Genomic DNA, 27,700 nt, shown 5'->3' with positions numbered 1-27,700 from the left:
TCCCACAACACAATGCTGCCACCACCATGATTCACCGCCAAAGAGTTCCATCTTGGTTTCAATCAACCAGAGAATCTGTTTCTCATGGTCTGAGAGACTTTAGGTGTCTTTTGGCAAACTCCAAGCGGGCTGTCATGTGCCTTTTACAGAGGAGTGGCTTCCGTCTGGCCATTCTACCATAAAGGCCTGATTTTTGGAGTGCTGCCGAGATGGTTGTCCTTTTGGAAGGTTCTCCCATCTCCACAGAGGGACACTGAAGCTCTGTCAGAGTGACCATCGGGTTCTTGGTCACCTCCCTGACCAAGGCCCTTCTCCCCCGATTGCTCAGTTTGGCCAGCTCTAGGAAGAGTCTTGGTGGTTCCCAACTTCTTTCATTTAAGAATGATGGAGGCCAATGTGTTCTTGGGGACCTTCAATGCTGCAGAAATGTTTTGGTATCCTTCCCCAGATCTGTGCCTCGACATAATCCTGTCTCGGAGCTCTACGGAAAATTCCTTTGACCACATGGCTTTGTTTTTGCTCTGACATGCACTGTCAACCTATTATAGACAGGTGTGTGCCTTTCCAAATCATGTCCAATCAATTGAATTTACCACAGGTGGACTCCAATCAAGTTGTAGAAACATCTTAAGGATGATCAATGGAAACAGGATGCACCTGAGCTCAATTTTGAGTCTCACAGCAAAGGGTCTGAATATTTCTGTTAATTATTTGTAATAAATTTGCCTATATTTCTAAAACCTGTTATCGCTTTGTCATTATGTGGTATAATTTTGTGTAGATTGATGAGGATTTTTTATTTTATTCATTTTAGAATAAGACTAACAGAATGTGGAAAAGGTCAAGGGGTCTGAATACTTTCAGAATGCACTGTATACTGACTAGGGAAGCCCCCATTCTGTTATAGACAGAAGCCTGTGACAAGACATACCAATCAGGATTCATCTCTCAGGCTAGTCCAAACCCTCCGTTATCTCAGCCAATCATGTCTAGCCAGGAAGGGTCCTGTCTTTCTCCCTATATAGCTTAGTGATTTCTAATTGGCTAAACTAGGATCATAATTAAAATGTTTTATTCATATTTACGGATCCCATATAAGTTTGTATTTAAGGCACATTAAAGTTCACATGTTCAAGAAGGCATTTCTGAAGAAGAAAAATATATATATTTAAAAATGGCCTGTGATGTAGAAACTAGTATCAAACATCCCCGATCCTGTAACCAGTCACAAATGAGGATTATTTCGTCTAAGAGACTTTCACAGCGCTGATTTGCAGCAGTGCTACCCAGTGACCCAGAGAGATACAGTAGGCCTAGCATATCATTCCCAGCTAGCCCACCAGCAAAGTCATCCCCACTCAACCAGATCCTAACTGTCCTCTCTCTCAGCCATCAGCAGTAGTGAGGGAGCATGATGAACTTCTGTTGGAACACAAACTTTTGCCCACAAACACCCTCTGTGCTGTTCAGCAGCACTATCAGAGCCTAAGGTTCAAAGCTGCACTGAGCCACTTCCTCAAACACATCCTGCGCTTCACCTGTAATCACTGTCAAAAAAAGGTATCTAATGAACTGATAGGGCTGGATGGTATACAGTATTTTACTATATATATACACACACACACACACACAGGTATTGACACAGACCAGTTTGGGTTTTTACTTTAACTTCTATAACGGTATTTCATCAGAATTGTTCTCACTAAAACAATAAAGTTTCTTTGTCTACATCTTTTACATCTAGTTAAGTTTTGAAGTTTTTTTTAGTTAAGTTTGATAATGTGCACTAGCTTATTAGTTAGCTAGCTAGCTGAGCAATGCAGTCACACACACTTCATATGAAACAAATTAGAGTGGTAAGTGCAGCACAATGCACACAACATTAAATGCTTTACGAAGCTAGCTATCTGGCCACTGTAGCTAGTAACAATTAAATCACAACGGATTAGTTTCCATGAAGAACTTGTAGCTGGCCACCAAGAGTAAATGTAGTGTCTTTACTTTACCTAGCTAGCACAACAGCTAGTTAGCTAGTGAATGTTAGCCGGCTAGCTAAACATATATCTATGGGATGTGTGAGATTATGGAGAGTTTATTAAATGTTTTCTTTCACATCTTGCTAGCCAGTTATCTAGCTGTGGCCATCTGGCTAGTATCAACAAGGGCTTTGTAGAACAATAGTAACATTAGCACATCTAGCTAGTTAGCTAACATTGACTAGATGATTAAGCAACACACACGGACATGCATTGCCAAAAAAACGCTTCTGCCACATTCTGGTTTGGAGAATTTGACGACTTGGTTGAAGACTTAAAGGTCCTTGCTGTGTGAACACAAAAGAGATCGACTGCCGACACTCCGTTCAGATGTGCTACGTACTGTTGGCAGGCAAACGTTTGACAATCCTGACGGTGAGTCTGACCCATTAGACTGCAATGAGGTCAGAGACGATAACCAGGCCCATGCAGGCAGCAGGGAATCTGGCCTTGCCAGTCCACAGGAGTTTGTAACCCCCCCCACACACACACACACACTTAACACAGGTCAGGAATGTGCTGATAAGAAGCCAAGGCCCAACTCTCTCGCGCTCTCCCGTTTATCCCTTTCCCTTGCTTCTCTCTCGCTTTTTCTCTTTTTGATAACACTGGAAATACTGAGCTCAGTATCAGAACATGCAGAACGAGAGATTGTAACACTCAGGAAGATTACTGCATTAGTTTACTTATCACAGGACACTAATAGAAACTTTTGAAAGAACAGGCTTGGGTAGGTTGTGAAAAACAGAAAAATACAACAAGCATACAGCCACTGTTTCCAGTCAAACACAAATAAGAGGTGCAGTAATTGGCAAGCCACTAACAACTCTGCCATAGGAGGAGGAACATCTCCTGCTAGTGAATGGGGCATTGGAGAGCCTTTCAGAATGAGCAACATGAGGCAGGGCCTAACGAAGGGAGGTTAATTAACGGTGACTGGGGACGGGGGTGTGTTGGCTAGTGTCGTCCTATGGAACTAAAACCAAACACGGCCCCTGACAAAACGTTCCTATGTCACCATTCTTGAGCTGGGATTTGAAAAACAAAAACACACACACACACACACACACACACACACACACACACACAGCTGATGTAAAACAAAGGGTGTATTCAGCAGGGGGTCCTTGAGGCTGACCATGTTGGCCTCCAGAGAGCGATGGTGCCTGTCCCTACAGTACAGAGGACAACAGAGCAGCTTCCCATCCAAAACAGTTTGTGCATATATTATGACGACATTTTGTAGCGTTTCTGTTTGTTTTGGCCTTCGGCAAGGGTTTCATCGGCTGTTCGTGCACACAAAAAAAACTATCGAGGCAAGTCAAAGTTCGGAAGTCGAAGTCTAAGCCCCTTCATCGGTGATTGGTCAACAGTAGGGATTCTAAAATTAAATGTTTGTTGTCAATCAATGAGAACTCATTTTCATGCACATTTTTTCACTTGAGAAATACTGTACCTAACATCCTAGTTAGATGTAAAATTGTACAACTAAGATCTCCTTTTAAAAAAAATATTTCTTGAGTTGAGTTTAGATTAATTATGACTATTTTGATGAAGTGTATACTGGCTACAGCGTCTCAAGATGGACAAACAATACTATTGCCGCATTTCTCGTTTTCAAGCGATGGTCGAAGGTATGGGAGCACACTCGTTCGGTTCGCCTAGCCGATTTCAGCTAGGAGCCAGCTGAGCCGGAGCATGCGGAAGCCATACCCGCTACCCCAGCAGGGCAGGGCCTCCATACATACATACACACACGCACAGCAGGGTCACGTGGCCCAGCCCCACTAAAACCAGAAGCCAAGTCCACTCAGAGAAATTCCCAAGCTTTCAGAGCCTCTCAGTCACAATGGCCATGTTGTGGGCCAGGCTGAGGCCTACATCTACTGAATGAATGAGTTGGTTACTGTTAGGGGCCGGGCAACCATGTTCCTTTCCCACCCTGCATTTCAGAGGAGACAAAATGATCATCTCAGGGAGAAGGGGGAAAACATGCATGCTTTAATGAGTAGTACATTCATAATAATAATAATAATAATAACACCAACATCTAGCAAGAGCTCTGGTTCTTCTCTAGGTTCCTGCCTTTTCTTAGCCACTGTGCCTCTACATCGGCATTGCTTCCTCTTTGGGGTTTTAGGCTTGGTATCTGTATAAGCACCGTGACATCTGCTTATGTAAAAAAAGGCTTTATAAATACATTTCATTGATTGATTAAACTCTAGATAAACTCAGCCTCAATCTAGGCACAGACCCAGTATCTCATTATACATGAACTAATTACAACATAGGTTACAGGGGACGGGACAATGTGTTGACTCAATTGGCTGGGATCCTGAGAGAGAGATGTGATAGAGGACAACATTCTCAGGTTCCACCTTAAAAGGGGTAAATAAGAGACATGTGACAAGGGTGTGCACACAGTGTGCACACTATGGCCTCAGTCAAGTACACCATCAGAACTCAATAGGAGTTGTGTGTGCATTGTGAGCAAACATTGTCTGCCATAGCCATTTGTCAAAGACAGACAACAGAGTTGTTTTGTGTGTGTGTGTAATCAGTGGCAGGAAGGCCTTGTTTGAATCCTTATCCTGACTGCACGTATAAAATCGGTCATTATGGACAATTTAAATTTGTCGTTTGTATAAACAGGACACTGGAGCATACAAAAAGACAGCAAAGATTACATTCTTTCTCCTGAGGAACTGTAATTGTATTACTGGAAAAAGAACATTACCTCAAATGCCTTTCTGAGAAATTACAACTCATACACTTAATTAAAAGGTGAATTCTACAATTTCACAAATGGTGACTATATAACATTTGAAAGGGGTTTTCAGTGGAATAAAACTCAGAGGGCAGAGTTGAACAGTAGAAAATAGCAGGCTTAGGTTTTGCTGTGTTAATTATGCAATTTACCAACGTAAACCAAGTTGCTCCCGGGGCTGGAGTAATGATATTTTTCCTGTGTACTGAGAGAGTCAGACTTTATACACAAAATAACAGTGGATGGGAGAGGATAAGGGGAAGGTGGGAAGTGTAAAGGCGGCAGCTTGCTTCAGTTCAGCTGGCGCCTAGCCGAGTTCTGAACGAGTGTGCTCACATACTCCCTTAAAAGACCTTCACTTGATAAATGAGAAAAAAAGCGCCAATAGTATTATTTGTCCATATTGAGATGGCGTGGCCAGTATTATTTTATTTAACCAGGAAAAGCCCATTGAGACCCATAGTCTCTTTTTCAAGGGAGACCTGGCCAAGAAGACAGCAACAATCAGTACATTGCAGAATTAAAACATTCAACAATACAATACAACATGAGCCAGCCTAAAAAAAGCATTCACTCCCCTCCGTAACATTTTTTATATTTTAAATAATTCAGTGGCACTAACATATCTAGATGAAGCATAGACTGTAGACTATTCCATGCCTCTGGTGCACAAGATGAGAAGGCAGTCTTGCCTAATACTGTGAATGTCCTGGGGACTTTAAGTAGCAACCACTTAGCAGACCGGGTATGGTAACTGCTGGTATACACTTCCTCAAAACAGTCGGAATTACTCTAAGATAACTCACTTAATTTTGGCATTTTTGCCAAGGAGATCTTAGTTATGCAATTTTACATCTAAGATGTTTGGTGCAGTATTTCAATGAAAAGATTTTCACGAAATCGAGTCATCTCTCATTGAATGACAACCAAGACTTTACTGAAGAATCCCTACTGTTGACCAATCACCGATGAAGGGGCATAGAGACTTCAGCTACCGACTTCTTCTTGCCTCAAGAAAAATACAACAAAAACATCACAAAATGTCGGCATAACGCCGGCTGGGAAGCATGTTGACGTCTTAAGGAGGGTGAGAGAAGAAGGGAGGAATAGGTAAACATGGCAGAATTGCTCAACGGGACAGACATGCACTAAAAGAACACTAACTTAAGACGCACACACACTCTCCCTCTCCAAAGTGTATTGGGGAGAGAGTGAGAGGAGAAGAAAGTGCTGTGCAGCTGCATCTGCATTTAGTCTGATCTGTATCAAGGCATGTTTTAATAAAATAACACACACAGGACAGAGCAGACATGTATGAAATGTAGTGAATATTCCATAAACTGTATGAATGGCCAGCCTAGAACACGGGGACCTATGGTTGAAGTATGACCATTGTAATGACATGCATATGTAAATATTGTACATCATCGTCCATAACTTCTGTCCAGATTTAGGGGCAAAAATAATTTATGACTAAAGCAAAATAGGATGGACTTACACTGTCAAGAGGGCTCCAGCATTGTGGCAGGTAGGTGACTTATATAACAAAAACATGATCATTTTCCGAACGAGTGACTAAAGAAATGTAGGATAAGCCATAGCCTTGCCTGTGTCAAATCACTTGTGCTGCTGGTGGTTCCTGACTGAGGACAAATCCTCAGAGACCTGACAACAAGCCAAGGGTGGGTGGCTTGGCTGGCCTGGGAGCGGCAGGGACATCAAATCTCCCATTTTACAAACCAAACACGCACACTGGGGTAGCTACAGAAACGCCAGTTCCTTCTCGAGGAGCCAAAACAGAAACGCCTGCCGAGATGCTGGTTGGTGCAGAGAGCAGGCACCCCTTCCTGGAACCCAAACCCAGGGACCAGCATGACTGGGGGAGATAAGTATCAGTCCACTGACTCAGCAGGAGGGCCGGGGGGGGGGACAAATCTGCTCTCCCTGCTGTGTGCTTCCCTGCCTGGGAAAACACCACGACACTCCCAGTCAGTACCACAATATCGACCATCCCTCCTCCCCCATTCATGATCCCTGTGATTATCCAGCCACTTTACTCACACACAGACACACCAGTAATAACACACGATACACCAGGAACAGGATACTGGCAGACTGGGTCGTCTACCTGTCTGAGACAATGAGAGAACATGTGGGGTTGTTAATCTTCCCCAACACACTGTGGTATCACTCCTCCTAGATTCTAGAGAAAATTATAATGTCAATCAATCTAGTCTACAGCTGTGTTTGGTACTTTTGGCTTACATAGATTAGGAATTCTGTAAGAACCCTCAAGTCAGCTGTCAAACTCAATTCTCTATCTAGCCACTTCTGGGGTCACAGATAGAAAGCAGAGAGAAGAAAATAATGGTGGACTTCAAACAGTGAAAAGGCACCCCCATATCTCTAGGATTTAATGCTGTGATTTATGGGTGAGGTCATTTTAAAGAAGTTGCATGTGATTCAGATTAAAGCCTGGCAGTGCATCTCCCCCTCTCCCCTCCCTGTAGCATGTTGTTGCTCTTTCTCTCCGTCTTGCTATAACCACCCGCCTCTGCTGTGCCTGTCAGTCTTCACATTCCTTCCACAAATAAAGGTATCTATAGGACTGATACCCACTGATAAGATAAGTGCAGCACTTCATTAGAGTATCATTGCTACCAAAACATAACAGCAGGTTGCTCTCTCCTTAACAGCCCATGACTAAATAGCAAGGGGGAAGATACTTCCAACAAGAGCCTTTTTTTCTGTGCTGTATAAATCTATGGACTTAAAAGAGAACGGGGAAAGAAAATACTACATCACAGCAGGCCATTTAAGGAGCATTTTAATTAAATCTGCCCCATGAAATATGTGCATTTTGAGCAGCCATCTGAACAGCCATTTTTGACATTTTGCATTCCAGTCCCCCTCTTGACCCATTTGGTTTTGAGCAGAGGTTGGGTGCTCTAGCTAGCTATCATACGAGCCAAGGCAGAGACAAACACCACAGTGCTTATTTCACGATCGTATGCAACACAGCCATGTGGAACTGGAATAGAATATGGCGTTGGACAGGCTGAAGGACAGCACCCTTGCCAAGAATGCTCTGAAGGCCCCAGCGTTCAATGACAAGTGTTCAGCTGCTGCTCATCCAGGGGCAACAGTCAACTCCCCTGGGACGACGGGATGTATCTTGGACACAGACCGTGTCAGTTTGGGACATCTTAATGAAGTCTCCAGCATGGGTGAGTGCATTCAACAGAAGAGGAAAGGTGTTGGGGAGAGGAAGAAGGAGAAATGCCACTCCCTGGAGAAAATACACAGGATCTCCTCATGTGACAGAGAGAAAAGCCCTGGCTTAGCATTGCAACGTCCACTCATGGTAATAATACAGCTATTACAGCATTCCAGTAATTTGCAATGTTTCATCTTCTAAATGTGTAAAACCTCGTCCCAATATAAATGTGAAGTTGGAAACTAAATACGTTTGCTTATGTGGGTGATCGTTAATGGGACAATAGATGGCTACAAACATCAAACTAGTAGTAGTAGTAGCTTTAAGGATAATGAAAAACAACTGTGGTGCACATTCATGTTATAAACATATTCTATTTATCGTTATCGCATCAATTCAGGCAATTTGTCCAGGTATGGATTCTTGTCCTTATCGACCTACTCTAATTCAAACACAATCCAAAACAAACCATTATGTAATTCATCAAAATGATGTAAAACATTTAAATAATTTATCATACATGTTTTAATATAACTCCGTCAGTAACTGTAGTTTATAATGCATGTTATGAGTGCTTTATGAGACTTAGTGTAAAGAACTAGGCTACCGTTACATCATAGACAGAAGAGCTGTGTGGGTAGAGTTAGAGATTCTCCGGTACTTTTCTATACTTTTTAGGCAATATTTCTGAACGTAAAGCTCACGAGTCAAAAAGTGGTCCCTGAAAATTGCGTCACATATGTGCACACGACACTACTCTCTCTCGCTCTACTGTGTGTGCATCTTGCTAGCTGTCACTCAAATAGCGAGGGGCTGAAGCTCATTGGCTAGAACTTGAATTGCTAGTGGGCTGGCCCATGTGGGGGAAAATGGCATTGCACAGGTTCCAGTAAACAGTCACTTTCTAACTAGGGATGTTGTGGCTACTTGTGGTAATACAGGAATTCTGCTCATAGATTATGCATGTAGGGACTACACATTGACACATCCAGCCCAAAGCAGGAAGTTTAAAAAACACTTACTAGTCGCCAAAGTTCTGTAGCATGTCTTTAAGCATAACTTGATTGTATTTCACTACTAGATAAACTAGTGACAAAACGGTGACAAAACGGTGGAGTCTAGATAACTGACGGTCAGTGCTCGATAGGAAGCAGTGTTGTTTTAGAACACTTTGTCTGACCAAAACTGAGAGTTCAGCCGCACAAGCGCCCAGAGCTCCTAGCTCCTCTCTTCATGTGGGCCACTTGAAACGCTCTGTCCGCAGGCCCTCTCATGGTACAAAGAAAGAGAGCGAGAGAGAGACTAGCCCCGTCTGCACGAAAATGTCCAACAGCTCTCTCTAGCCATAGTTTTTTTTTAAAGGACCACAAAGAGCGACCAGTGATACTGGAAAACAATCACCTCTCCAGGCCACAGAGAAGCCTAATTGCACCCCCCATCGCTGAAGTAAATGTGAGATATGTAATCATCATCAAAGGAAAACAGAAGATGTACGCTCTGAGTGAGTCCACTAAGGCCACAGGGACTCGTCCTCATAATTACCACAGCCTCTCCAGTCATACATGAGAGGGAGGGCTAGAGCACAGACTGCAAAGCCTTTCAACCCCATTGCTTTCATTAATTTCACTACTCTTCTTTCGCCCTGAAAACACAAGCATGTGGCCTATTTTTAGAGCGAGCTGATACAATAAATTATTTGTATTTTTGTGGTGTTGTACTCCTATTCAGCGAGTGTAAACAGTGAAAGGCAAGGGAGAGATGAGGACAGAATTAAAATGTAGTGTGGAAGAAGCGTTAATGTCTTCATTTTCATGCAGGCTGCATGAGCTGGATTAATGGGGTTTCACACAGCTTTTGAAATGTTGGCAACAAACACGTCCACTCCTACTTTGTGCTCCAGCAGAAACACTACTATGGAAATGCTGCTGCTACTACTGTGCTGAGTGAGCTCTCCCTAATCCCTTTCTCAGATAAACATGAGGCTGTGCTGCACACTTCCTCCAAGACAGGAAATGCATTATGATGAGGACAATAATAAGTAAACAATTATTTTGTGACACTGTAAAGACTACAATTAAGTGACCATGACATGGATAATGAATATAATTCTTACATCTTTCCTGGTTGTTAGGGTTTGATTACAGCATTCTTGACCTTTGACAGAGATGTCACCACAACTACAGATGTGATCGTGACCTGTTCCAGGTGTCACAACACTCTGGTCTAGAAACAGCCTTCTATTAATTCAGATCATTCTCTGTGTCCTTCATTACTCAATGTGACTCTGACCACTGGAATATGCGTGGTGAAATTCCTCTGGACACACATGGGCCTGTGACAGGACAGATAAAAACCATAGACATTCAAGTTACACTTTTCACACAACATTGCTGGCATTACTCATAGCTAGAGAGATATTGCATGTATGGTGTGTTGTACTACAAACATCTATAGGAGGTAAATAGTTATGTGAAGTGAATTAGGGGGGGTGTGGGTCTGAGGGGCGTGCACTGCTTAACGTGGCCTCAAAGCTATTCCTTAATCAAGCAGTGATCCCAAACAACAGCCCCTAACTCAATGTAAGGTATCCTATAATGAAAACGTAATAGTCCAAGCAGAGGTGATGTATTCAGATTGAACAAGTGGGCCAGAGAGTGACAGCCAAATGAACCAGAAGGCTTATTTCCCAGTGAACACATGCTGGTAGCAACACATTCTATATAAAACAGATGATAGCCTTCTTTACACACCAAGCATCATCCAGCAAACAGAACGTTACACTTCAGTTGTCACTTGCACTTACTTTATTTCAATGGACAACCCAGTTTAAATATCTAAAGTATGTTGTAGTGTGACACACCACAAACCTGCATTACATCACCTGAGATGGTTCCACCTGAACTGGAAAAACAGACCAAACCTGAATTTCATTAGTGTGAAACTACATGACACATTCCTAGGTTGTCAGACAACTCTGTGCGACAGAGGAAACGATTGGCACACTTGAAAACATTGGTATTGTTGTAATTTGTGGATTAACCTATTTACAACCACTCCCAAAATGTGTTGCTGCCAGCATTCACCTGGTCAAACACGGTTGAAACAACCCAAACCACTAGAACTGATACATAACGTATTTGAATCCACATGGCTTTGACTGACTAGACTGGGGCATAGCCTATCTCGACCCTACGCAGTGTGTGTGGAGCAATAGCATGTACAATTGAGACGTGTCTAACTTGACCCCATTCACACGAAAATCTGCATAGGCCCAGTAAACAAACATGATTGCCCGGTGAATGACGCCGAGATAAAACTACGGGCTGTAGTTTACTATTGGTTCTAATGAACAATCGTGTCATTGTATCAAGACTATGATATAATTGATTAACACTGGATATTATTTTACACCGGTTTTGATTGTTTTCATAATGCCTTGCAACACCATTACAGTGTTGCAAGGCATTATTATGATATCGTCCATTCAAATAACGTTTGCCACAGTAACTGTTTTCACTGCTAAGACAAACTCAAAATTGTAACTAACCATCAGCATTGAAGAAATGGTATGCAGTCCCCATATGTACAGTGGCGGTTCTAGACCATTTCAACTGGGGGGGCCAATTGTACTGTTAGAGGGGCCAGTTACATTAGACGTTATTGTTGTCATATCGTTTTCTTCACTGCATTGCAGGCATTAGCAGGCAAAATACCATGTTCATAATCATTAGTGTTCCGCGTTGCCACTGTCTAATAACGGATGTAAAAAAAGAACGATAGCAAAAATGAGTTATGTAAAAATTATTTCATACTCCACATTTAGGGGGGCCACAAGGGGGTCCAAAATTGTTGTTACAGGGGCACTGCCCCCCCCCCCCAGAACCTCCCCTGCATATGTAGATGATCAACAGGTGTTTTATTGGGGCACCCCCGACAATAATATGCATACAAGTTGTCAGTTTAGTGAGCCATCTGTTTAGTGTACCCATTCTGTTTTGCTTCTTTTCAAATCATTATAAAATGCTGAATGACATTCACCTAACATAAATAAACTTGAGGTAACGTTCGATCATGTCGACCTCATCAAACACTGACAACATTGACTGAGACACAAACTATACGTAAAATAAAATATACTTCATAACTTTTTTTTCTGTAGTTCCGTCGGGTATCCTACCTTAGAAGCTGTTTTGGCAGACATTTTACTTGCTTGCTCCGCTCCCAAAGTAGCAAGTTAGTGTTAGTATTATCACTTCAACCAAGGCGCAAAATTCCTTCTTCTGAATTTCTCCCAGGTGCCGCCACGCCGGGCAATAATATTTTATTATTTCAGGACGTCGTGAAACATGACCCAAATGTGTGTGTGAAAAGTCCAAAGTTCATTATCTTTAGTAGTTTGCCTTAAACGTAACTTTACCCTATATGCCTATACATCTGAAATGACTCCGTTTAAAATAGTCAACTCAAATACGTTGCCTTAATGTATTTTCTCTTAAGAATGTTGACTGAAACGTTTGAAGAAAATGTAGATATCACTTCGTCCGCAAATCCAAAGCAGTAAAACTGCAATGGCAGGCTTTGTATGCCTCTCCCTGCTCGATTCTCTCCTCTCCAACCAACGATCGTGACATGTCTGACTGGAAGAGTCCATTGCACCTCTGTAGGGGTGATGGTACTGGATGGAAACCAGGGCATTGCCAATGAACGAAATATACTTATTCTAAACAAAATATTATGATTATGCATGTATGTCGGACATTCAGGTCAAACGTATACGTTATATTTATATATTAATTTACCCGTATAAACTAATCTTATGCAACAACGAAAAAAATGGATATCACAATTTTCCTTGATAATGAACTATGCGAACCATGGACAATTGTGAAGAGAGGAGAGGGATTTCGCTGATGTGATGCTGCTGAATGTTCACTTTTACTGGGTGACTGACAGGCCTGCAGTGTTTATTTACTATATTGAAGCACAGTACTTGTAAACTCCTAAAACACCTGGGTCACCTAACATTTCCAGATAAAGTAAAAATACATTGATTTATACGATTTTTGAGACATAAATGGATAACTATTCTTGCAAAAAATATCTTGCAATAGGACTTAATAACTTGTAATATGTCTGAAAACACAATTTTATATTATTTTGTGACTTTGCAACCACACTAGTTGGTCGCATGCCAGACAAGTCTCGGACACAGTCTACAGTTTCATAAGTAAAAGTCATAAACCAAAGAAAAATGTTTCTGGTCAACTTTCAACTGAAAATCCAGTCAATGACTTTAAGTTGGGTTTTTGTGTGGTTGATAACCAACCACACAGGAAACCAAGCGGGCCATAGCTGTCATTCAGAATACTTCCTATGGCTTTCCGGAACCAACCCACAGGATGCACTGAACCTCAGAGCTCAGCTTGCATTGTTTCAAAGTAAACAACACACTGTAGGCTGGCTATATCTCTCAATGTAAAATAAATCAGTTCATACCTTACTTGTAAAGAAATCAGAAGAAGCTTCAGCCTGTGACATAATAAAAAAAGAACAACGATGACTACATATACGTATATAGACTTTTTCTATTGTGTTATTGACTGTATGTTTGTTTATCCCATGTGTAACTCTGTGTTGTTGTTTGTGTCGCACTGCTTTATCTTGGCCAGGTCGCAGTTGTAAATGAGAACTTGTTCTCAACTAGCCTACCTGGTTAAATAAAGGTGAAATAAAAAATAAAAAAATAAAAAAATGTTCATCTAAGTAACCACTTTGCTCTGAGCGCACAGAGCTTCTCTATTTCCATCCCAAGCAGCCATTTTGACAAACCAGGAAATCACGTTCACACACTGGTCCTGACATTTCTTACATGTACAGCTGGCGCAGGCCAGAGGTGCCCTGTAGGTATAGATGGTCTTGGGTTAATTTGCCACCAGACCAAATCCTACAAAGCAAAAACCTAAAGCAGTTTGACAGACAGGGCTTGATGCATCGTGCGGACAGCTCTCAGCCATGGTATTTTGGCCATATACCACACCTCCTCGTGTCTTATTGCTTAAATATAACATTCAACCTACAACTACTAATGCACTCTCAAATTACTATATATTAACTGTATTTGTCAGTATCTAACAATCTAATCTATCTAATATGAGGTTGGACACAAAATTAAAACATCAAAAGAACAATTAATCTACATTTGTATCAGTATTTTTTTAAAGCATGTTTGTTATATCTGCAATATGAATGAATGACCACATACTAGTATAGATGCCAGCCGCTCTGTCCTCCTGTAACGGTAACTTCGTCCTGCATCCACCAGGGAAGATATCAGAATGTTCAGCATTCTATCTCTCTCAAGTAACCAGGCTAATTTGCTGTTCTAAAAGTAAACAAGCTGGAGCTAGAACATTTGAATCGATCCACCCCAAACGCTGTAACCCAAAGAAACAGAGAGAAGAGTACTACTGCCTGCTTTAGAGACAAATACAGACCTGCAGTATCTCCTGATGGAGAAAAGAGGGGCATTTGTGACACTAAAACGTAATCAAAGGCAGCTTTGTCCTGCATGGCTGCCCCCCCAGTACCCAGAGCAGAAAATCACACAACTGCTCTGGAGCTCAGGTGCTGCCTTCTCATGGAAGAGCAGGCACATGGAAAACACTCTGCCACAGAATAGGCCGGAACACACAGACACAAAACAGGCACACGTTAGTGAGGAGAACGCTTCACAGAGTTATGCTCGCCTGCCCCAGCATCCCCAGAGCAGAAAACTCTAATGTGTAGTGAAATAACATGAAGCACACACTCTGAACTGCACTGTGTGTCTTAACTGGATAATACATGAAAATAGACCCACAACACCATTGTTGTAGGTGTAACACTGGCATAGTACTTTCTCAGCTTTAGAAAAGCCATTGTTGTAGGTGTAGTATAGCCCTTCTATCTCAGCTTTAGAAAAGGGGGATGAGAGTGAAAGGGAGAACAATAAACACAGGCCGAGCTATAACACCTCTCTGCCTGTTAGAACAACCAATCTGAGGAAGAGGTCAAGATCTAGAGGCCAGTTCCTGCCAACAACAGCCGTCTTTGATAAGTCCACAATTGTTTTCTTTCCACATTTTTGCCCTTGAAGTTCTTCAATAAAAAGTAGCCTACATGCCAACCCACTCAGATATGTAATTTCACAAATGTGTATTCTTTTCTCAAATACAACCAGGTAATGAGGACAGTATAATCAGACTTGGGGTATAGGCTACTCTTATTTCTTACTGTTATCTGTAGACATATTATACTATATATTCTGGGGGAAAGGGGAGAATAGTTGATTATTACTTGGGAGACACAAAAAGTCAATGTAATACCACACACAGTCTAGAATGACGCCAAAATGTCATTCATGATTATGTAGGAGCATATCTTCCCCAAACTCACAAAGTAAGAAAAGCAGAGAAAAAAATTGAGGGAAAAGAGAGGGAAAGTAATCCCATTCTAATAACACCATGATAGTTGAGTCAGTACAGGGAGGAGGAAGTCAGGGTCCTGTTTCACTGTCCGTCCATCTTCATCTGGGCTGAATTAAGATCCAATTGATCGTCTGTCTTATCTTCCCTTGGCTCTATTGACTCTGGAAATGCTTGCCTTGGTTACGGCTCTAGCAGGGTACTGTGTTCTGTTTCTACTGTTAATGAGAACCCTCTGAAGGTCAGGGCCTGGAGGAGTGGAGTCAAACCAGCAGCAAGGTGTTCCTTTAGTAATTGTTACTGGACAATATCCAGCGGGGCACACTAAGACAAAGACCCAGTTGCCTACTAGGGCACACAAGGACAAAGACCCACTTGTACTTTCCAATGGAGAATAGCCAAACTGAAGCTTGAGAAAATAATATATATTTTCTGTGCCTACAGCATTTCTCCTCAAATGATTGGTTTAATCTGCATCTAGCCTACATTTAACATTGTTTTATATGCATTTGAAAACCTACCGATCGATTGGAGCTTACCATGTGAAATGTCCCCTTCAAGAAAAAACTAGCTATTAAATGAAGGTCAAAGAAAAGGGTTGTCCATAGCTGGCCTTTCTTTTTTATACTTGGATTTTATCAGTCTTTTTCAAAACAATACAGCAAAAACAGAAACAATGAAACTAAAGAATAAATAAAAGCAAACAGAAGTCGCCATCCAATAGGTACAGAATAATATATAAAATTGTGATATTGTATTGTTAACAAGATATTAGTTAATCAAGTCTTCCTAGTATGTGAATGATATCCATTTCTCACAGTTATTATTGAATACAGGCTTTTGGAGTCTTAAGGCATATGTCAAGCTTTCCATATTAACAAAATCTTGGATTATACTTTGCTATTCTTCACATTTTGGGGCTTCTACTTTATACCAGTTCTTGGTAATGGCTTTTTTACTTGCAGCAGGTTAACTTTTATCAGGTATCTGTCCCTGCCCATCACACTTTCTGGAACATTACAGGGCAAGTTCTAGGGACTTCATATCCTAGGACATCTTTTAACAGCAAACATACATTATCCCCAAAACAATTACATATTCTGACATTCCCCAGAAACATGGGTGTGGTTGACATGGCTGTTGTATAGCTAGCTGTTGACTTGTGATTCTAGGAGTGATAAAAAAAAATGGGTCATTTTCCCCAAAAAACTCTCTCCATGTTCTTAAGTTGTAGAAGTATGTTGAGTACTGCATATATTGTCCCAGTCTTCATCTGAGATGTCTATATTCAGGTCCTTTTCCCATTTTGCTTTAATATAAAGAGTTGACTCTTTTCTAGAGGCTATCAGGCCATGACAGAGTGAAGAGATTGTCCTGGACATTGCTTGTTTATATGCATTTCGAGTCACATGGATAGTCACATTTGGTATTGAAGAAGGTTCTGTAATTTGTATGTCTTTTTCAAAATAGTCCCTTAACTGTAAGTATCTGAAGAAATCTTAGTTTTCCATACGATATTTCTCTTAAATTCTCCATCCTCTACAGTCCTTAAATTTTTTTTATCATACTGTAGATACCTGGTTTAAATTTTGGATCAAATGTAAACCATTTCAACGTTCAGATTTCCTTTTCCAGCTTGCGTTGTTTCACCATCCAAAACCAGAGGTCTAGTGTAAATGAGGATTTAGGGTTAAGTATCCCTGTTAATGTCCCAAATGTGTTTTTATCCGCGGCTACAGACTGGATTGGGCGACCTTGAACGGCAGCCTTGACATCTTTCCATATAGCACTGTGTTGTGAGTCACAATAGCTGGCTTCTAATTTGTGATCGTTAAACAAATTCCTCAAATCCCATCGAGAAATTGAGGATCATTCTGGCAAGATTTGTCTCATATGACACCAACAGTAGAACAGCAACGTATCTTGGTTTCAGCTCTCGCTTTCATCGCATTGTCAAGGAGTCAACAGAAAAGGCTTTCATAAGGTGTGAGAAAGGTTGAGAGAAGGAGAGAGGCTTTTTCCTACTGTACTTATAACTTATGCCTCCATCCCTAAGTGCCTCTAGACCTGTCGTTCCATTAAACCTGTCAATGTGTTCTTGTTACATCTCTCCTCCAAGTAATTGCATGGGCATTCCATCAATCAATTATATTGGCAGCAACATCATCAAGTCATTGTTTATGGCATGGCGTTGTGCAGGAATGCAGTGGAGGGCTTTGTGGATGGGGGAAGTGTTTAGTCTGTGTTTGAACAGCCAACTCTCTCTGGCCTCACTCAATTTGATCAGTGGGACTGGAGTGCTGGGACACTAGGAAATAAAGACAGGGGTTTATACAGGTGTAAACGTTACCAGACACAGCGTAACTTAACAAAACGTGGTAATTGTGTGTCACCCCATAGCTATTTGTTATTAGTAGGTCAACTCCATGGTCATGGCCTCAATTATTCAGTCTCTTCTGGTTCACACAACCCATTTAGTATCATTCTTCAAGGCTACATGCTTTCATCACATGAAAGACATGGTGGAAAATGCACTGCCTTCAACAACATTTCCATTCTAAAGAAACTGTAATAAATGGTCATTGGGAAAAGTTCTGAAGTATTATGAGGTGTGAACTTCATTGCTGCCCAAATATATTTTTATGGAATTCCAAATTGAAATGAATAGAGTAAATAATAGGCCTAAAGTACAGTATATTAAGTCATTATCATATTAAACGTTATCAGTCCAGTGCAGGGCAGTCAGTCCATTATTGTCTATTCGTGGGCTTATTTCCATCCCACTCTCCCTATTGCAGCTATCTAATTTGCTTCTGCTTCCATTCTAATAACTATGTGATAGGATTTGTGCAATACTGAGTTCTGCAATTACATTGTTGTTAAAAATGTATATTGTTTAAGGGGATCATTGTTGTTAAAAATGTATATTGTATATAGCCTTCCCTGTAGCTCAGTTGGTAGAGCATGGTGTTTGCAACACCAGGGTTGTGGGTTCGATTCCCACGGGGGGCCAGCACAGAAAAAAAAAAATGTATGAAATTGTATGAAATGTATGCATTCACTACTGTAAGTCGCTCTGGATAAGAGCGTCTGCTAAATGACTAAAATGTAAATGTAAAATGTTTAAGGGGATCATTGTTGTGATGTGATTCATACTTCAATACTATGAACATCTGACATCTAACTTGATTAAAAGACAGAAAAAATGTAAAGATTAAACTCAAATAGATTCCAATAATGCAGTTTACAGTGCCTCTCAATATTCTGAGAAGAACACTGAGTTCTGACGAGGATATATTAAGCTTTTACATTGCGAGTGAATCACCATAGTAATTACTGATAGTAAACCATTTGGCCGCTTTCATCTTATGGAGCAGAAATACAAATTGCTATAGTGATCATTCATCTAAAAAACTTCCTCTCTTTTCCCTTTCTCAATTGACATGGTTAGCAGAGCACATTTAGCCAAACAACAGGCTGGAGGCAGCAGCAGGGCTGGCTGGCATCCCTCCACTCAGCTGCACAAGCACTTTAACCCACTATGGCTGGAGCATACTCACTAATAACCTCCCCAGCAACGCAACTGGGAGTGGCTAGAGGAGGTAACCTTCAATTCAAATTAGCCTTATCGTTATACTCAAAAGATTCTATTTCTATGCGAGATGAATTATACATTCCGGAGAGAGGAAAAAAATACTTTAATGAGTTTGAAACTAAGTGAGTGCCGTATCTAAATGTGGTTTCTTCCCAAGTTAGCTGTGCTATTTAGAGTTGATGACGTGATCCCATTGTTTGCGTTACAATGAGAGAGTGAAATTGAAAACAATGCTCTGAAGATCCCAGAGTGCATTTTACTGAATTTACGAGGCAGTAAATACTTCACGAGAAGCAATGTGACCTTTGCCTCATTGTTGAGACATTTCTAAATTACATTAATAGAATGTTTTGTTTTTAGCATCTTTATATATTTATTACGGTAAATATAACATGCTCATCACAATTCCTGCAGTTCTACATTTGTTTTCCTCCAAATTGTGAAGCAATGGTACATACTGTGCAGAAATGTTTCATACTAATGTCACACCCTGACCTGAGAGAGAGGGTTTGTTTCTCTATGTGGTTAGGTCAGGGTGTGGGGTGGGCATTCTATGTTTTGTATTTCTTTGTGTTGGGCCGAGTATGGTTCCTAACCAGAGGCAGCTGTCTATCGTTGTCTCTGATTAGGAACTATACTTAGGCAGCCTTTTTCCACCTGTGTTTGTGGGATCTTGTTTTTGTATTGCTGTGAGTAGCCTGCAAAACGGTTTGTTCGTTGTGTTGGTCATTGTTTTGTTTTTGCTGGTTCACCGTTAAATAAAATATGATGAACCCAACACACGCTGTGCCTTGGTCTACCTTTAACGACGGGCGTTACAGAAGATCCCACCACCAAAGGACCAAGCAGCGTGGGCCGATGGACTGGACATGGGAGGACATCCTGGATGGCAAAGAATCCTGGACGTGGGAGGAGATCCAGGCCGGAAGGGATCGCCTCCCATGGGAACAGGGGGAAGCAGCGAGGGAGGTACAGCAACGAGATCAACAGGCAAGGCAACAACGGAGGCCCGAGAGGCAGCGGCAAAAAAAATGTTTGTGGGGGGGCACACGGGTAGATTGGCTAAGGCGGTTTTAAGACCTGAGCCAACTCCCCGGGCTTACCGTGGGGAGCGAGTGACTGAACAAGCACCGTGGTATGCGGTGATGCGCACTGTGTCGCCCATGCACACTCACAGCCCGGTGCGCTCGCTACAAGCTCCTCACCGTTGCCGTGCTAGAGTTGGCCGTCAGCCAGGAAAAAGTGCGCCGGCTCAGCGTATCTGGTCTCCAGTGCGTCTCTACGGCCCAGGTTATCCTGCGCCTGCTCTACGCACGGTACCCCCCACTCACCAGTGCAGCACAGTCCGTCCTGTACCAGCGCCCCGTCCTTGCTGGGCTACAGTGACCATCCAGCCAGGACGGGGTGTGCCAGCCCTGAGCTTCAGACCTCCGGTGCGCCTCCACGGCCCAGTGTGCCCTGTGCCTGCTCTGCGCGCCCAGTCTCCTGTGCGTCTCCCCAGTCTGGTGAGACCGGTTCCAGCTCCCCGTAGGAAGCCTCCAAGGATGATCCATGGCACAAAGCCTCCAGTGATAATCCATGGCACGAAGCCTCCAGTGATGATCCATGGCCCGGAGCCTCCAATGATAGTCCATGGCACGAAGCCTCCAGTGATAATCCATGGCCCGGAGCCTCCAGTGATGATCCATGGCAAGAAGCCTCCAGTGATGATCCATGGCCCGGAGCCTCCAGTGATAATCCATGGCACGAAGCCTCCAGTGATAATCCATGGCCCGGAGCCTCCAGTGATGATCCATGGCCCGAAGCCTCCAGTGATGATCCATGGTACAAAGCCTCCAGTGATGATCCATGGCGCGGAACCAGTAGTGATGATCCATGGCATGGAGCCTGCAGTGACGCTCTCCAGTCCGGAACCTACAGAGACGCTCTCCAGTCCGGAGCCTCCAGCGACGCTCTCCAGTCCGGAGCCTTCAGCGACGCTCTCCAGTCCGGAGCCTCCAGCGACGCTCTCCAGTCCGGAGCCTCCAGCGACGCTCTCCAGTCCGGAGCCTCCAGCGACACTCCGCAGCCCCGAGTCGTCAGCGGCGGTCGGCAGTTCCGTGCCTCCGGCGCTGATCCACGGTCTGGTTCATCCGGCGACACAGAAGCGGGGGGGGGAATCAGTGGGCGGTGTGGGGGCTACGCCCCGAACCAGAGCCGCCGCCAAGTATAGATGCCCACCCGGACCGTCCCCTATAGGTTCAGGTTTGCGGCCGGGAGTCCACACCTTTGGGGGGTAGCCTGCAAAACCTTTCGTTCGTTGTGTTTATTGTTTTGGTTTTTGCTGGTTCACCGTTAAATAAAATATGATGAACCCAACACACGCTGCGCATTGGTCTACCTTTAACGACGGGCGTTACAACTAAGCACTTGGCGAAATCATTTTCTCTATACTGTGATAACCCTCTTTTCAGACACGGATGTCAATAATGTAACCAGACAGGGACAATAAAAAGTTAACTGAAATCAAAGTCAATGAATGTACATTATACAATGACAACTCTAGAGGATACAAAACACAATTGTGTTTATTGACATTTGAGGACCGTTCCTTACTGTTCTTAAGGTTTAACAAAGCACACGGTGTGCTCCAGTCCGCTGACAATGACTGACTTCCTGTAAAACTTGCTGTTGTGGATGACAACAGTGTGGAGCCCAATCAGAGGGTTGTCTGAGAAAAGCACACTCAAACATACACATGTCATGTGCAACTCTGTGTAGTAGCACCTTAAATGTCCAGAGACTCCATTCAAAGCTGCCTGGCACTGCAGTATCAGTGGAAATTATGCGTGGGGTGCTGAGTGCAGAGGCAGGAAACACCTATTCTTTACCAGCAACAAAGTGTGTAAATACTCTCTGCAGGACAGGTCCTTCGTAAATAAAGGAGAAAAAAGGAGAGCTTCTTCCTGGAAGGTAATTGGGAGGATTCTTCTGGGAAAATGCTGCTTGTTTTTCACTGTCCTGAGAGAGGGTGCGTCCAGACTGCTGCTGGGAGTCTAGGACATCAGTAAACACCACTGTAGGCTGAGGTGTTACAGTGCAAATGGACGTGAACTACATCTCCACTGGAATAACATTCCCCTCACATTATCACTGACATGGGCAGAGGGGCAGAAGGGAGGGAACCCCATCCTCAGAGACCTCCAGGACGAGAGAGGCTGTACTGTTACCTTTACTGTAACAGGTTAATGTGTTCAATGTGACGCACTAAAGAGTTGGTGTCATAAACAACAGTTAAAAAGTCTGGGCTGCCGCTATGGCTGTCTCCTGTAATGCAGTGATGTGAAAGACAAAACAAAAGAGGAGCTCTCTTTTCATGAGAAGTGTTGCCTATACTAATGTGTGTGTTTTCGTGTTGTGTGTGTACGTTTTAGCCTGGAAGGGCGGCTATAGGCATGGAGCTGGGGGAAACAGGACGGGACACAAGAAGGTGTTCCTCTGGTATTTCCTGAGGGAGGGAGCTTAACAAGCGTGCATGCACATGCAGGCATGCACGCCATGGCTATATTGACATAATGATGTGGTCAAGGTCCAGTGGTCCCCCAGTGCTTAGCTCATTCGTCTTCACTCACAATGGCCACTAATTCCTGAGACAGTGCACGTAAAATGGTATTACCGTCGCACAGCGGCATGAAATCCACATTTTACCCTGCGTAACATAACTAAATCCTCAGTCCTCGCTACAATTCAATTACAAGTCAATTACGTGTCAAATGTCACTTTCACATCTACTGCTGACTGTCTTCACTGAAAATTGAGCTGCAGCTGTTTCAGAACACAGGCCATAACTCTTACTGTCTGCTAGCTCTGCAGCAAATGCATCTGTCCATTCTCTGTTCCACTGTGCATTCACACTCATATGTACTGTATGCGCGCACACACACACACACACACACACACACACACACACACACACACACACACACACACACACACACACACACACACACACACACACACACACACTACATACAGGGACCAGGCAGTACAAAACCTTTATCTTGGACAGGGAAGTTAATTCTGTTCTACTCTGATTGTAATTCAAGGGCCTGCTCTCTCACCTTTATCTGGAGGGATTCAGTAGCTAACCTTTTCATTGTAGAGAGAGAGAGCCCAGGGGTCGATACTGTAGAGCAGCACGTGTACGGTACTTCAGAAAGTGGAGGAGCGGCAGAGGGGTGGGCCCTAAGCAGTGGGAGAGAGGGAGGGAGAGAGGGAAAGAGAGAGATGGGGGGTAGGTGCACTGGACAAGGTCATACAGTGGGATAAACAAGGACATTCCTCAGTGGCCCCTATCTGTATGTCACGGCTGGAACAGATCAATGAGCACACCCGACAAAAACACCTGAAACTGTTTCTATTCCATGGAGCCATCAGTCAAAACGTTGAATTCACACAGTGGACAGAAGCAGCACTTTACATCACTCTACTCCAAGGCTGCAGTGTCTGCAATCAAAACACTGTTAAAATTCACAGAGCTCTGAGGGTCAATAATATAGCATGGCACAGTAACCATCTCAGCCAGTGTTTCTTGACAGGTGGTTAAAGTGCCTTAAATCATAAAATATCACCAGATGGACAATACTGTAGGTATCCTGAGACGGCAAACAGATCTCTCTCTCTCTCTCTCTCTCTTTCGAAATAAAAAAATGACAGCTTCAAAAAGTCAATTCTGGTTGCGGGCATAAACACAAACACTCACGAGTAAGTGAAACATCTAAAACTGGGGGAGAAAGATCTGGAAGTTAGTCACACTGTCTTTCCCTGAGTTGGAAGTTAGTTGCACTGTCCTATGACGAGAAGAGGAGGAGGAGGAGAGGAGAGGAGGAGAAGAAAAGGGAGGAAAATGGGAGAGGAGTGGCGAGGCTGAGGTGGGTTATACAGTATGTGCCACACTCATTGGATCCCTCCCTTCACAGAGAGACAGGAGGAGTGTAGAGTCCATTAAATCAAATCAAATCTAAATTGTATTTCTCACATGAGCCGAATACAACAGATGTAGACCTTACTGTGAAATGCATACTTACAAGCCCTTAACCAACAACGCAGTTTTATTAAAATAGAGTAAAGAAAATATTTACTAAATAAACTAAGGTAAAACAAGTTACACAATAAAATAACGAGGCTATATACAGGGGTTACCCTTACCGAGTCAATGTGCAGAGGTACAGGTTAGTCTAGGTAATTGAGGTAATACGTACATGTACAGTTGAAGTCGGAAGTTTACATACACTTAGGTTGGAGTCATTAAAACTAGTTTTTCAACCACTCCACAAATTTCTTGTTAACAAACTATAGTTTTGGCAAGTCGGTTAGGACATCTACTTCGTGCATGACACAAGTCATTTTTCCAACAATTGTTTACAGACAGATTATTTCATTTATAATTCACTGTATCACAATTCCAGTGGGTCAGAAGTTTACATACACTAAGTTGACTGTGCCTTTAAACAGCTTGGGAAATTCCAGAAAATGATGTCTAATTGACATCATTTGAGTAAATTGGAGGTGTACCTGTGGATGTATTTCAAGGCCTACCTTCAAACTCAGTGCTTCTTTGCTTGACATCATTGGAAAATCAAAAGAAATCAGCCAAGACCTCAGAAAAAAAAATGTAGACCTCCACAAGTCTGGTTCATCCTTGGGAGCAATTTCCAAATGCCTGAAAGTACCATGTTCATCTGTACAAACAATAGTAAGCAAGTATAAACACCATGGGACCACGCAGCCGTCATACTGCTCAGGAAGGAGACGCGTTCTGTCTCCTAGAGATGAACGTACTTTGGTGCGAAAAGTGCAAATCAATCCCAGAGCAACAGCAAAGGACCTGTGAAGATGCTGGAGGAAACAGGTACAAAAGTATCGATATCCACAGTAAAACAAGTCCTATATCGACATAACCTGAAAGGCCGTTCAGCAAGGAAGAAGCCACTGCTCCAAAACCGCCATAAAAAAGCCAGACTACGGTTTGCAACTGCACTTGGGGACAAAGATGGTACTTTTTGGAGAATTGTCCTCTGGTCTGATGAAACAAAAATAGAACTGTTTGGCCATAATGTCCATCGTTATGTTTGGAGGAAAAGGGGGAGGCTTGCAAGTCGAAGAACACCATCCCAACCGTGAAGCACGGGGGTGGCAGCATCATGTTGTGGGGGTGCTTTGCTGCAGGAGGGACTGGTGCACTTCACAAAATAGATGGCATCACGATGAAGGAAAATTATGTGAATATATTGAAGCAACATCTCAAGACATCAGTCAGGAAGTTAAAGCTTGGTCGCAAATGGGTCTTCCAAATGGACAATGACCCCAAGCATACTTCCAAAGTTGTGGCAAAATGGCTTATGGACAACAAAGTCAAGGTATTGGAGTGGCCATCACAAAGCCTTGAACTCAATCCAATAGAACATTTGTGGGCAGAACTGAAAAAGCGTGTGCGAGCAAGGAGGTCTACAAACCTGACTCAGGTACACCAGCTCTGTCAGGAGGAATGGGCCAAAATGCACCCAACTTATTGTGGAAAGCTTGTGGAAGGCTACCCGAAATGTTTGACCCAAGTTAAACAATTTAAATGCAATGCTACCAAATACTAATTGAGTGTATGTAAACTTCTGACCCACTGGGTATGTGATGAAAGAAATAAAAGCTGAAATAAATCATTCTCTGTGCTATTATTCTGACATTTCACATTCTTAAAATAAAGTGGTGATCCTAACTGACCTAAGACAGGACATGTTTACTAGAATTAAATGTCAGGAATTGTGAAAAACTGAGTTTAAATGTACTTGGTTAAGGTGTATGTAAACTTCCGACTTCAACTGTAGGTAGGGGTAAAGTGACTATGAACAGATAATAAACAGCAAGTAGCAGCTGTGTAAAAAACTTGCAAATAGTCCAGGTAGCCATTTCGTTAAATGTTCAGCAGTCTGATGGCTTATGGGTAGAAGCTGTTAAGGAGCCCTCTGCTCTGTGATACTGTATAGTTTTTGCTCTCATGGTACTGCTTGTCACTGGGGCATTCCAACACCATGAGGCTACTGGTCAGAACTCACACAGGGAGGAAGAGGAGCGCTTTAGACAGGAGAGAAAAATACTGATCATTCACACTCCATGAGGATAAACGGTAAAACACAAATGGGGCATAGTGGAAATGTTCTGAATGCCTAGCAGAGGGAAGAGAAGTTTAGTAAACTACATTGAGTTAGGTTCCCAATTGAAAGTGGCTGTGAGGTGATGGGCAGTACATGTGATTTAGTGGTTAAGGGATGAGGGGGGATAATGTGATTCACAGTAAACTCTGCTGATAACACTCTGATAATGTCAAAGGAGAGCCATGATTAAACCCCAGTTCTGATGTGTAGACCTGCCCCGTCAGCAATTGAGTGAAAACACTCAGCGTAGGGACCCAAATCAAATCTGCAGTGAGCATGGTTGGAATGCAGCCCTCATTGACATCGACCCACCGTCCTGAGTCCCTTGTGTGAACATGGAGAGGAGCACTCACTCGCTCTCCCTCTGTCCCCCCGTCTACACTGCCAGTCTGGGCCACTAAGCATGTGCAGAGGTGTTCAAATAGAGATAACAGGTAATTATCTCTCAAACACAGTTAATTTGCCTTCTACATCGCCAGAGATGGGGTCTATAGGGACAAAATCTCATCCTCTTATCACAGTTCAGTATAGGCTATACACTCCTCCATCATTCGGGTGTAATATTGTCAACCTTCGCTTATTACATAAGATGTCCCTCTCATAAATATGTAGCCACGGCTCTTTGTTAAAATAAGGCAAGAGCCTTTGTGGAGACTAGAGGGAGGTAAAAGAGAGCTAGTCAGGATGGCGTGGGCCTGCCTGGTCCTGGCATGACAGTCAGATAGTCAGAGAGCAGGGACACAGCAGCAGACCAGAGGCATCATGGGATGGGACCCTGCTAAAGCCCCAGTGCGCTCTGTTTAATCCCCCTCCCTTCCACTGCCAGGATCAAGCCTCATCAGCTTTGGTGTTCAGTGTCAGACTCATTTTTATAACGTCCCACCGGTCAATTCTAACCGCTAATGCCTCACACAACGGCTCCTAATGCCAAGTGATTACGGACTGCTGTTTTAGCACATTTGTCGCATGAAAAGAGAGAAAGGGCCACAAGGCTGTCCGTCGGCTCCGTGCTCAAAGGGACGAGCCTGATGAACTCAGCAGAAATGGATCTTGCCTGAAAGCAGCTCTAAGCCACAGACCTCTGGGTGGGGTCTAGGGGGATGGGGGCTGTGGCCTGGCCGTCAGAGCTGGCCTGACCGGGGTTTTACAGTATCCTATGCCAGAGCATATAGACAGTTCCTGTGTTCTCACGTCACATGTGCAGATACACAAACATGCTCATACGGCTCTTCCACAAGTAGACATGATGAGACTCTGAAAGTATGAAACTCAATCACCCTTTGAAAAAAACCACTGGAGCCAATCACGTACACTCAACACTGTGCAAGTATAATTCCAAAACACAATAGTACTTCAAATTAAAAACAAAAATAGCTTTCTGTCTCTCTGGTGCCTTTGTCACATCTCTGACACAATTCAGACGGATGTCCCCCAC

At 43.0% G+C, this 27,700-nt stretch overlaps 1 protein-coding gene across 16 annotated transcripts in view; it reads right to left on the bottom strand.

The window, feature by feature from the left end:
• The window catches only part of LOC106562151 (tight junction protein ZO-1), a 153,859-nt gene that overhangs the window by 72,904 nt on the left and 53,255 nt on the right, over positions 1-27,700 (bottom strand). The window contains exon 1 of one of the 16 annotated variants that reach the window (XM_045689090.1): positions 12,198-12,639. The exons of the other annotated variants lie outside the window; for them this stretch is intronic. Coding sequence (XP_045545046.1) covers positions 12,198-12,221 — 24 coding nt within the window. The 5' untranslated portion in view covers positions 12,222-12,639. Of the gene's footprint in view, positions 1-12,197; positions 12,640-27,700 lie in introns of those variants that run through there. 16 annotated transcript variants of the gene reach the window in all.

This window comes from Salmo salar, chromosome ssa11, assembly GCF_905237065.1.
Source record: "Salmo salar chromosome ssa11, Ssal_v3.1, whole genome shotgun sequence".
Classification (NCBI taxonomy): Eukaryota; Metazoa; Chordata; class Actinopteri; order Salmoniformes; family Salmonidae; genus Salmo; species Salmo salar.
This window is presented reverse-complemented; position numbering and strand designations above follow the sequence as displayed.